At 38.9% G+C, this 12829-nt stretch overlaps 2 protein-coding genes across 9 annotated transcripts in view; one reads left to right on the top strand and one right to left on the bottom strand.

The window, feature by feature from the left end:
- Positions 1-378: 378 nt before the first annotated feature.
- LOC108883017 (nuclear factor 7, brain) overlaps positions 379-12829 on the bottom strand; it is a 22684-nt gene continuing 10233 nt past the window's right edge. For 2 of the 8 annotated variants that reach the window (XM_018675871.2, XM_051066190.1), the window contains 5 exons: positions 9079-9223; positions 3579-3642; positions 3061-3156; positions 2489-2550; positions 379-1468 (listed from right to left, as the gene is read on the bottom strand). Coding sequence is in view for 3 of the 8 variants with exons in the window: in XM_051066190.1 (XP_050922147.1) it covers positions 2517-2550; positions 3061-3156; positions 3579-3642; positions 9079-9223 (339 nt within the window). In the remaining 5 variants the exon portion in view is untranslated. Of the gene's footprint in view, positions 1469-2488; positions 2551-3060; positions 3157-3578; positions 3643-4825; positions 5086-9078; positions 9224-10998; positions 11092-12829 lie in introns of those variants that run through there. The other 6 variants (XM_051066188.1, XM_051066189.1, XM_051066187.1 and 3 more) reach the window with 6 other exon arrangements.
- The window catches only part of LOC108883013 (neurotrypsin), a 27424-nt gene continuing 25923 nt past the window's right edge, over positions 11329-12829 (top strand). The window contains exon 1 of the mRNA XM_018675858.2: positions 11329-11846. Within this exon, the coding sequence (XP_018531374.1) occupies positions 11751-11846 (96 nt within the window). The 5' untranslated portion in view covers positions 11329-11750. The remainder of the gene's footprint in view (positions 11847-12829) is intronic.

Here is a 12829-nt window from a genome sequence, read left to right as displayed (position 1 = left end):
AAAAAATGTCATAGTATAGTAAGGCGTCAAAATCCAATGGTCAAAATCAAATGTCATAGTATAGTAAGCGTAAAAATGGTCAAAAAATGTCATAGTATAGAAGGTCAAAATGTCAAAAAATGTCATAGTATAATAAGTCAAAAATGGTCAAAAAATGTCATAGTATAGTAAGGCGTCAAAAATGGTCAAAAAATGTCATAGTATAGTAAGGCGTCAAAATCCATCAAAAAATGTCATAGTATAGTAAGGCTCAAAATCATCAAAAAATGTCATAGTATAGTAAGGCGTCAAAATCCATCAAAAAATGTCATAGTATAGAATGTTGTCAAAATTGTCAAAAAATGTCATAGTATAGTAAGGCATCAAAAATGGTCAATGGTCATTAGATTCAACTTTATTGTCATTGTGCATGTCACAGGTACAAAGTAACAAAATGCAGATTGCATCTAACCAGAAGTGCAAGCAGTAGGATATTACAGCATAATAAATAATGTAAATAAATCATGAATATACATAACAGTATGTACAGAGTATATGCAGTATGAGCAATATGAGAATAACTAACAGTCTAAAAACAGTATATACAGTATAAATCACAGTATGTACAGAATGATTATGGATGTGCACTGTGAATGAAATTATAGGGCAGCAGTATTTGGACAAGTCAGTTCAGTTCAAGGGGGTCGGAAGCAGTTCCTGTACAAGGCTGTAATACAGTTGGTTAGGATGCTCTTGATGTTGAATCTCACCAGGATGTCTGAAGAGAGGTGGTTTTTCCTCAGCAAGGCACTGGTGAGTTAGTCGTCCACTTAATAAGGCATAAAAAAAAATAAAAAAAAAATGTCATAGGTAAGGAGTCACAAAATGTGATAACAAATTTCATAGTACAGTACAGCATTAAAACTATGAAACAAAATATCATAGGCAAAAAGTATTTTGTAATGCAGAAATGCCAACTATTCTCTACTTGCAGCTAAATTGTATAATTGAGGCTAAAAACTCTAATCTCTGGCTAGAAGCCCTTACCCTAACCCAGACCTCTAGATACTAATATTGAATATTAAACAGACTGGCAATATTAAGTATTCAGTAGTATTTATTTGAGTAAGTGTAACATAACAACATGTAAAAATTATAAACAATATAAACAGGACTATGTACACAGTAATAGTTTGGATTTGAGTACTGACTCTGTACTGTTTGAAATAATCAAATACTAAAATGAAATGACAAAATTTAACCTAACCCACAAACACTGTGTAGAGGTGTGAATATGTGTGTCTATGGAAAAAAAAAAAGATAAGATGGCTGCATTAAGAAAGTTTCTTTGTCTTAAGCCACATGTCAGAGTAAGGTGTAAAAAAAACTGTCAAAAAATATAAATACTATAAATACATTTATTGATCGTGTCTGTGATTAACATGTATTACTGTCTCTGCAGGAAGAGAAGATGACATCAGCTGAGGACCTGAAGTGGATGAAAGAAAATACAACTGTTACAAAGCTGTTAATTAGATAAAAGACCTCCACCATCTAACTGCTGTAAATAGTGTTGGTTTCCTGTTGTTCAAGTGAAAACACTTTGTTTTTCTCTACCATCTGTAATGTAGTCATGGGCACATTTTCCAAAGACTAATATGTCTTTATGAAACACCTGTGAGAACATGTAATTGCTTATGATACTATTATTATTATTAATAATAATAATAATTAATAATTGTATCACAAGCAGTTAAATGATCACAGATGCTTAGTAGACATGTTCATCTTTGGAAAATGTGTTAATAACTATATTAACCCTAACCAGCTCTAACAAGTGTTTCCTTGTGGTCAAATGTCTGGAATAAAATCATTAAAAGTGTCTTTCTAAACTTTAGTCTTTCTCTATTTTGAGACTGATGTTATACAAATCATTGTATTGCATTTTAAGAAAAATGTCATGATTCTCATATTCTCACATATTTTAGACCTATTTTTAAACATTTTGCTAATATATTTTTTTACACTCACTGTTCAAAAGAGTGTTAAACGGTTCATGCTTATTTTTTAAACTTTAAAAGTTTTAATTTATTTTTGAAGGCTTTATACTTGTTTTTTTTTTAGACATATTGTTTAAGGTTTTGTATTATTATTTTTATGGGTTTGATTGATTAGACTTTAAGGTTCTAAATGTATTTTTTACATGTTTCATGCTTAACTCTTGGACCTATTTTTAAAGGTTGAATATCTAAAGGTCTTATTTACTAATTTATCAAACCTGTTTTATAAGGTTTTTTTTTTCTCAAACTACCATTAAGGTTTGAAAGGTTCATGTTTACTCTTTTTCTTTTTTGCAGCTATGTTGTTGAAAATATAATACTAATTAAAATTGATATGTTACAGCAGCTTTAATTTGTTACTATTTGTTCTAGACAAGAGGTTTTAAAGAGTCAAACTGCAGCTGAGATAATGACAGAGTCAGACTGAAAATAATAAACTCAACACTGACCTTCTGGAAATGTCTTCACGCCTGTCGCTTATCTCTGTGATATAATGGTTAAAGTTTGAATCCTGTAGAGAAAAACACAACAAACATTAATATGGAGATGTGACTTTTAACACATCAAAATAAAAGCACAGAGAGTTTCTGGGTATTGAACTTCAAACTCTCAAAACATAGAGAAGTAAAAGACACTAAATCTAGAAAGGAACCAGAATGTGGAATAACTGGCTCTGGACTCATCAGAACTAGTCCAAGAGTTAAATTTGCTTTATACACAAATTCAGAAGAAGCTGCTCTGACTGGAGAACTGACTCCATCAGCTCCTGATATTCACAAAACAGCAGTGGATGGAATTTTTTTTTCTTCTCCAAAGTCAGTTAAGTCAGTTTTAACTAAATTTGGTTGATAGAAGCCAAAATAAAGCAAAATGACCGTGTTTCTAATGTGACACTGAACTGAGCTGAAGTTCTTCACATTTTTATGATTTACTGTACTAATGTATTCAGACTACAGATCAATTAGAAAAGTGATTTAATGCTCTGCGTTGGACAGTTGATGTAAAGCTGTTTGTGAATTACCTGGAGGCCTCAGTCCTGGTTTCAAAGAACTTCATTGTACGAAGACATCTCTGATCGTGGACAACATCTCTGCGATTGTGAACAAAATGGTGACATCTGGAGGAAATAAAAAGAGAAATATACAAAGGAAAATGATGGGCTGTTTACTGTCACATATGACAAGAAAGCATCACATCTTAAATAATCAATAACAATAAATATTTGGGGAAAAAAATTACTAAAATGATTATCTTAAATCTTTAATTTCTATATTAATTGTCAACTAATCACTGGAGGGATCATGCATAATAAAAACTTTCACTTAAGTACATTTTTGAAAGCAGGGTTTTAATTTGTGGTATTTTTAAATTATACTTCAGGCCACTGGCAGAAAATTAATTAATAACTGTTTTGTGTTTTAAAAAATTATTAGAACTAGTACTATTTTCTGACAATTTATAGACATGATTAAGTCATTATTATAATCAATACTAAACTCATTAAATACCAAGGATTTAAACAATCTTTAGCACACATACCTGTTTGGTTTGTAAGGTGCGCGCTGGTGTTTCTGTCCAGGCTGCAGCAGCTGAACAAGTAAACCTGGAATACACAAGTACAACACTTATAACAAATAACCTCATTAATAAAGAATAAATCACCTCCAAAACTTGAACAGTGTAGAAGAATACAACACTGAAAACTTATCATAGGCAAAAAGTATTAACATTAGAACCCTGACAATCACATTTTGAGTTTTGAGGTGAAAAAATTCATTATGTTACCAGAATATGACTTCATTGATCTCAGAGAGAAAAGCAATTTTTAAAATAGTTTTTGTAATAATGTCTAACAGTAATCTCGGCTCCTACACTGTGACCTACTCTTGAGGCTTAAAACTTGTGGAGGAGTTAAAATCTAGTTTTCAAGCTTGTATTTAACACAAAACTGAGCTCAATAAAGTTTCAAGTCAGTACAAACAAATTTCTTATCAAAAATATACACAACAAGGGATCAATGGATGGCTATGGAAAGATACCACAAAGCTACAAAGATACACAAAACGACATAGGCAAAAAAAACAGGAGTCACAAAAATGATCACAATGAGATGCGTGTCACACTGAAACACAAAATGGCCACAAAGAAACGTTAAGTAACCTGGAATAGATGCAAAACAACCCCAAAGAAGCTGACAATAAGTAGATGTAACACAGCCAGCTAGAGACGCAAAATGATGCAATACCACCACAAATATACACTAAATGATTACATCGACATAATCATAACATACCGACATAAACAGACTCAAAATGATCAATCTGGAGCACGAAATTGCAAAGCAGCAGTAAGAGAGAAAGGAGAGAGTTGCAGACAAACTGACTACTATACAGTTACCACCCTCCACAACTCATGTCAGGGACGCTTTAGTCACAGAAACACAAACACACTTTAATTCATAAAAATAAAAACGACCACAAAAAGGAAAAAGCCCCCAGATCACCATTAAAAGATAGGCCTAAAGCTAACGCTCGACTTTAATGCTAATGCTAGCACCCATGTGTTTAACAGCCAGGTCCATTGTCCATTGTGTTTTCACCGGTCCACGTTGGAGGTCCACAACACAAGTCAGGGACGCCTCAGTCACACAAACACAAACACACTCTTACCCACGCGATATAAACTGAGAAGAGTGAGAATTAAATGATATCGTTACAAGGTAATGCTAATGCTAACGCTCTCAGATAACACCAATGCTAACGTTAGCCGCTAATTGTCTGTCTTACCTTCGCGCCGCAGATGTGTTCAGCGTCCAGTCTCACTCGTGTTCGACAAAAAACAGCTCCAGCGTTTGTTTTAGCATCCAAGCTTCTTCTGTAAGGAAATTTTCTCACAGTACTAGCAAACAGGAGCAACGGTTCAAACTTGGTTTAAATGTTTTCCGACTTCCGTTCTCCGCCTCTCTGCGCTCCCCCAAAAGTTGATGGCCAATGAAAAGGCACGTCGCGACCAATGACGACATACGTCAGGAAAGCGTGTGTCTCACGCCAGAGCTTGACTACACGCACCCTGTCTGGCAAGATAATTGACAAGAATTAACAACAAAAAACAAAAGTAAATAAAACATATTTCTATCTATATAAGTTCAACTGGGGAACAGCCTACTGGCAGTTCTGTTCTTCTGCCAGTGCCTGTTGGAGTGGAACATCCCTCAGCCACAGAAGCACAGAGGTGTTGAGAGACTGTATGTTATGGTGTTATTTGTTAAAATCTGGATGAGGGATCTTCTATGTTAGTTTATTTTTTCAACTTTATTTTTCAGATTTCCCCCTGAGGGATTGCTACCTTATTGTAATCAGGGGGTTTGCGTGCCTCAGTGATCCTGGGAGTTATTCCAGCAGAAGCTTAGTCTTCAAGTGGGACACCCAAGCTGAACAGGTCGGTGGGTAGAGACCTGACAAAGTGCAACCCACTTCTCCAGGTTGGGGGCTGGATACATAGCTAATAACCCAAATTTTCTAATTCAGTTTCAATTGAAAGAGGTAAAATTCAGTGCTCCTCTGTTTGTTGCAGGCACCATCTCTTGACAGTTGGGGGCAGTGTAATGTCACATTTTGCTCTGATTTCAAAACACCCAACACAAAAGTCTTCATGTAAGACAAACAAAAACATGTTCAATAAACAGTAAATTATTATTCAAACACATGAAAATAAATAAAACAAGACATCAATATGATTTCTAATATTTTTTCATTAAAATAAATGAACATGATCAAGTAGATTAACATAACACAGAGTGTTAATCCACATAAACTAAAACATTTGATCAGCTGCACAGTCAGATTTCAGTTTCATTATCAGACACAGACAGATGAAAGCCTTCTTCATGGTGGATGTTTTCTCTGAGAAACATCCTGCTGCCAAATACAGCAGCAAATCATGATGATAAATGATTTGCTGCTTTGCACCCAGAGGATGATGATGGGGCAGCTTCAGCCTCTTCACCCCCTCTTTCCCCCTCATTCTTCCTCCTTTTTGTAAAATTATGCAAAACACAATGCTGAACAGGGATGTACTGTATGTATTACAAAACAAATTCACAACACAGATGTCTACTGTAATCAGAGGTACAGGGATACTACAAATTTTACCTAAACACAGCAGACAACTAAAATAAACCATTCTGTGTTTTTTCCAATTGAGTTGCTCAGGGCATTGTACATGGTGAAATAAAATACAAAATTACATTTTGTGAGGCATTTTTACTTGGAAGCATAAAAAGCCTCAAGAGATTTTTTTAAAAACTGGAACATTCAAATTTTTTTACTCTTTTCTAATAAGAGAGTATTCTGTTAGCAAACTCATTCCTTCTATTAAAATTTTATATTTGCGTCACTTGTCGTTGACAGTGCAGTTAATTCATCAATCATTGCCATCCATGAATAAAAGCCCTGATTACTAAGTGTCACTTAAACCAGGAAGCTGAGTCAGAACAGATTTATCTCAAACAGATTGTGTGAGTAGCTGTGAGGCTGGAGTGGAGCAGTCACTGACATAATTCGTACTATAACTCACTCACCCTGGGCCACATTATTCAGCCAGGTTGAAGATTAGATGCTGTAACATCACAAGCTTTTCCTTTAAGGCCTCTTAGCTCCAGCTCTTTCATCTATGTGCTCTCCCCTTATTTTGTGCTCCACCCCAAAGTGTGTTCTTTCTCTTCCCATCCGTCCTCCACCGCCTCCTGATACCTGCATCTCTGTTTTGTGGCTTGTCAGCGAGATGAGAGAAAAGGCAGAGCAGGAGCTCTCTGCGGGGATTCGGCATCTCATGGTGATAAAATAGCTGTGATCTTTCTCCTGCAGAATCAACGCTCTCCGTTTGTGGTTCTCCTATCTACACTTACACCCGTGGCATTTTTATTCTTATTTTTTTGCTTTTATTGATGCTGTATTGCCTTTTCATTTTGGATTTCACCGGGTGTGAAATGCCACAGCGACAACAATGGGACCCCGTGCACTCTTATAGCCCTCCTGTTATTTTATCTCCCTGTCAGAAAATGATTAGAGGTGTATCGCACATGCAAAACAAGGTTTCCAATCATGTTTTCTCAGTGGCAGTAAAGGCATCTTCAAGTAGTGCAATAATGGGTTTGTAAATGAAAGGAAGTTAGATAGACCAAGGGAGGAAATTGAAATATTACAGGCAGAGAGCACAAACAGGATGATTACCACTGTGCTCACCAGCCGATTCACATGTTCCTCCTCATCCCGCAGCGATCTGGGTTAGTAATGGTGTTTCTTGCTGCCATAGCGTGGAAGCAAGTGACATTAAATGGCAGCAGCAACTGGTAATGAGTCGTTAAAAGAGAGATTTGGAGCTTTACTGATCCGTTTCCATACCAACTGTCTTAGCTTTGGGGATTGGGTCCTCTAAATGTTTTCAGGGGTGGGGAGGGGTGTAATGGGATTTGAAGAAGTACTCCTGGGTGGAACTTCAACACACACACACACACAATACATATGACAAAACCTCTCACTCTATGCATGTGTGTGAGTGCTTGTTTTAAGTTAATCTTCAAAGCTCTTCCTCTTCTCAGAAATCCATCATGACAGGCAGAGAGCAGAGAGCCTGCAGCGAGTTTAATTTGTTGGGAATTTTCTTCTTCTTTTTTTTCTTTTTTTTGTGAGCAACTCCTGTCCTCTTCCATGTTCCTGTTTTTCATTCATTTATTGTTTTGCAGTGCCTTTTGTTCTGGACACGCACACAACCAGTCAAGGATGGGAGATGTACTTGCATGGAGAGGAGCCGCTGTGTTGCCATGACGACCAGGCGTTTGCAAAAATCAGCGTGATGCCAACTCTCATCCAATATCACATATGGGCTTGTGTTTGTGGGGTGGGATGGGGGGGCAAAAACGCTGGCACAAGCAAGCAAGAAAGCACACATGCTGTATTCAGTGTGTGCATGAATATGTGTGTGTGTGTGTGTGTAGCAGATATTACTTTTATATTGCACCGGTCCATCCATGCTGTTTACGCACACTGAAGGCAATAAATGGAAAATTAGGAATGAGAGAAATGGGGGGAAAGAGACACAGAAACAGCAAGAGAGAGATAGATGAAGGTGATGATGATAAGAGAAATTGGATTTGGGTTAAAGATAGCAAACTGTTATCACTGAACAGCAACATCAAAGGCATTGTTGGCAGAGGAAACTATGAAAATTAAGAGGAAAAAAGTTTCATTTCACAAGTAATCCCCCACCCTGGGGCCCGTGGGTAAAACAAAACTCTGTGAAGTAGATGAATTTAGCTAATCTCTCCCGCACAGCTTCAGGGGATCACAGAGGCACAGGGATAGAAAATCACCCCAGTGCCTAGTTTGGTGCTGAAATTTTATGAAACAGAGACGTCTCACACCGCAGATGTACTGAGCACAACAATGGTTTGTCCCTGCTCTTAAACATGCTTTCTAATCACAATCCAAAAGGAAAATTAGCCTGAGAGAACGAAAGGCTTCTGCATTTACAGGTTGATGAGAACAATTGACGGCTGCCTCCTGCTCAGGTGTTTCCTCTTGTGTGTGGATGAGAAGAGACGTGGCATCAAAACACAGTGCTGACACAGCAGACAGGAGGGATGATGGATGGCAAGTGAGACGAGATGATTTATTCCAGTTTCACAAAAGCAATCAATGAATTTTAGTGCAGGAATGTTTAGTTGATTAATCGATTAGTCAATCAACTAATTAATTCCAAGTTAAGTCATATTGTAGAGACATTCATGGTGCCCAGAGGATGAATTTCTCCTGACTTTTCCTTCAGGCCTTGTTCAGGCTACATGAACTCTGTTGCAGTGTGGTCATGGCCAACAAATTTACAGCACAAATATGAACATCTGTGATGCCCCTGACACGAAAAGTCTAGCATGTCAGATTTTGTATTAGTGTGACATCTACGACTGTGCTCTTTCATGTTGACCAATAGGATGACAGAATGCTCTGTAGTGTAAGCATGGTGTTAAGGTTTTATCACCAACCTGTTGGTTTGGTGTGCTCTTGACCGCACTTGACAGCATGGCGATTTCTTGACCTTCCCCCTGATGACACGCAAGGGCGCAAATGCTGATTGGTCGAGGTCAAACTCGTAGAGCAGGAGTATCCTGGCCAGTACAGCAGCAGCACCTGGAACACAAAACACATAGCTCACAACCTGATATTATAGAATCAGGGATGCGATTGATCAAAATAGAGACTATAACATTGTCAAACAAGTGACACAGATGATCACGATCAATAAAATTTCAACCAAATACAACTATATGTGTTTATTTTTGTCAACAGAAATACTTGTTTGTTGCAGCCATAATCAAGCTAATTTCTATGTTTTCTGAGTGACTTTGCTCTACAGGCACCCACAATGCATGTTGGTGTGGTTGCAATTCTGGAGATCTGATAAGCTTGGAGAAGAGCTGAGCTGACCACTTCTCTCCAGCAGCACAGTCCAACAACTGCTGAGCGAAGACAACGCGTCCTGGCAGCTGACTCTGTTTTTATCTCCACTGATCTGAAATGCTTCCTCCTGGATCAGCTTCAAATTCAACATTTTGAAGCAACACACTCAGGCAATTTTGTCAACAACTATAATCAGAATGTATGTGTGTGTTTTTGGAAGAGTTTTTGTCACCGTCAGCCAAAATCTTCTCTGTGCTGATTCTATTTCACAGCCAATTTCTGTTTTTTTTTTTTTTTGGGGGGGGGGTGTTTTCCTCACAAAGCTGATTATGTTTTATCAGTCCTACAAACAGGAGATGCAGCAATAAGAAAAACTTCTCCACAGTCTTCTAAATCATTGAAATTGGAAAACTTTTCTTGCACAGACAAATTTTGCAACATCACGTCTCAAGTCATAAAATTTGTATTTAGAGGTCAAAGCAGGTTGTTAAGCACCACTCACAAGATTTAATTTAATTGTAAATTTTAGTGTTAGTGTAGCAACTTTACAGAAATCATGCCTTTAAATTTGTATTTATTACTTTGAGTCAGCACCCTCAAGTAAGAGGCCGTGATTCTCTCTGAAAGGATGGATTGCTCCCTTCGGGTTGGGAGTGAATTGTAGCCTCAAGCGGTAGAGTTTAAGTATCTCATGGTCTCGTTCAGGAGTGAGGTTAAAATGGAGCATTAGATTGATAGGCTCATTGTTGCAGTGTCAGCAGTACTGTGTGCATTATAGTGGGTCACTGTGGTGAGGAGGGAGCTGGAAGACAAAGCTTTCGATCTACCAGTCGATCTACATTCGAAGCCTCACCTACGGTCATGAGCTTTGGGTAGTGACCAAAAGAATGAGATTGCAGATAGAAGCAGCCAAATGGGTTTCATCTGTAAGGTGGCTGGGCTCATGTCATGTGTATAGACAGATAGGGTAAGAGGCTTGGATATCCAAAGCGAGCTCAGAGTCAGAGTAGTTCAGGTAGCTGATCAGGATGCTTCTTGGAGAGGCTACATGTCTCATCTGGACTGGGAAAGCCTCGGGGTCCCCCAACAGGAACTGGAAAGCTGATGATAGCAAGTTCACATGAGGAGTCGCAGGTGTTGAATTTTTTTTTTGAATTCATCGCTTCATACTCTTTAGTAATAATGTGTCTTTCTGGTACTACAGGTGACAATTGAGTCCACAACCACAAAATTTCAAAACAGTCCTTTAACACCCTGAACCATCTGGTCAGACACTGAATTTCTTTGAGTCTTCACTTTGGGTGCCGGACTTCAAAATTCAGGGAGCTTAATGAAAACTGAGCCTGAGAACAACCCTTAAGCGGCTCTATTGGAATATCTGACGGAGTAAGAGGACTGCTCTGGAGTTTTGAGGTCTTGGATTTGATCCTCAGGATCTGCAATGAGCTTTAAGTCCAGCAGCCACAGTTAAACTTTTTTTTTTTTAAGAAGCTGACTGTCCTCACCCACTCAGTCTTCCCCCTGAAGCAAAATGGCACCAGCTCCCTCCTGGTTGTCGTCTACCTGGAGTATGAACGCCTGATTGAACTGTGGAGTGCCTAAAACAGGACAACAGAGGCTTTACATTATTAAAGGCAGACAAACAGATACATGTGGCCTTTCAGCTGCTCAAAGGAGACACAACTGTAGAAAAGTTTTTGCATCACATGGCTTCTGTAAAACATTTAATTTCCCATTCAGCTATTTGTCATTTCAATTTCTTCATGTCTGACCCTTTCATGCAGTGTTATAGTCTTTTGTGTATTCAGTCTTTGGGGAGAAATGTGTGCTTTTTATTACAGAAGAAGTGGAGAGGGGAGTCGACTAATACAGCAAAATCTGGTTTGGGGGGGAAGTGTTCTTGTAATACACATAAACCCCAGTGTGAGTGTGTGTGAGAGGGAGACAGAGAGAGAGAGAAAAGGGGGGAGAGAGATGCTTGTGGCACCAGGTTTTTGCAGAGCTCAACAATATTTCACTCAGGAATCGGTGTGTGTGTCTTTTTCTTTCTGTGTGTGTGTGTGTGTGTGTGTGTGAAGCGTTTATAGTGCCCCACCCTGTCTTCTTCTGTGCGTAAAAAAAAAAAAAAACCTCCCACGTATACATCATCACACACCACGTTCCTCTCCAAGCAGCGGGACGAGCGGAGGATAACGGCTCACCTCCTCGCGGACAGTTTGGAAACAGAGATGGGAGTGGAGCGACGGCTTCTCGGGCTATGACACGGACACACCGGGCGGGAAGGATGGCTCTAACCAGCCGGGAAATGTTGTGCTTGATCGGAACCTGCCTCTGGCTGCCGCTATTGGCGGAGGTACGTACTGTATCTGCCTGTTTTATGATGATGAGGATGATGGGGTTGATTTTGCAATTTGGCCTGATTTAAAAAAAAATAAAATGTTTCCCCCCTTTTTTCCCCCTTTGGAGCCATGACCTGTGACAGTCACGCTTTGATTACCTGTGCTGCATTTTTATTATAAACCTTAATTCGCTCGATAATTAAACTGATAATTAGATTGACAAGCTTATAATAGAATTCAGGGCAGTGCAAGCAAGCTTTGAGGACTGAGTACGGTTTCATGCTTTGCAATAAACCCACAGCCGAGGTCTGTCATTCAGTGCAGATTAAACGGATACGATCCTATATTGTAAATGCACTGTATTTTAACCCCTCGCGCGACTAACTACTGACTGCAGTCATGCAACCGTCTTGAATGGTCTTGCGGTGTGATCCCCTTTTTCAGGGCGCATTTCAAACAAAGCAGGTGCGGGTGCAGGGCGATGAAAGGGCGTAAAACATGTCTAATCTGTCTTTTTAGCCAATTAATGCTTCCATCATAGCGCCTTACTCCACTTGAGCACTTGAGGCGGACAAGATGCCGTCTCACGCGCACGCACAGGCATGGTCCTCAATCACCCCCCCCCCCCCCCCGGGCGGGATATCATGAGAGGAACCCGTAGGAGGCTCCTCTGCCCGCGGTGTTGTGGGAATGAAGCCTGCACGGGCTGTTGGAGCTTGTCACAGCAAATTCGGTCAACTCAGACATGTTGAAAACTGGGAAGTGGTGAAGCAGGTGTTGTTGTCAGGTGTGAGTCAGAGCACTCTGAGTCTCAGCTGGAAGTCAGGTTCACTTATTTATAAGATAAAATTGGTTAAACGGTTCTTACTTAGATCTGCAATGAGCTGAGTAGCAAAGCAATCAATTAATGATAAATCAATCAATTCATCATTCGGACTTATTTAGACACATTTTTTCTTTCACATTGCAGTGTGTGTTGAGTTAATGTGCAGCATAT

The sequence above is a fragment of the Lates calcarifer genome, linkage group LG23 (genome assembly GCF_001640805.2).
Source record: "Lates calcarifer isolate ASB-BC8 linkage group LG23, TLL_Latcal_v3, whole genome shotgun sequence".
Classification (NCBI taxonomy): domain Eukaryota; kingdom Metazoa; phylum Chordata; class Actinopteri; family Centropomidae; genus Lates; species Lates calcarifer.
This window is presented reverse-complemented; position numbering and strand designations above follow the sequence as displayed.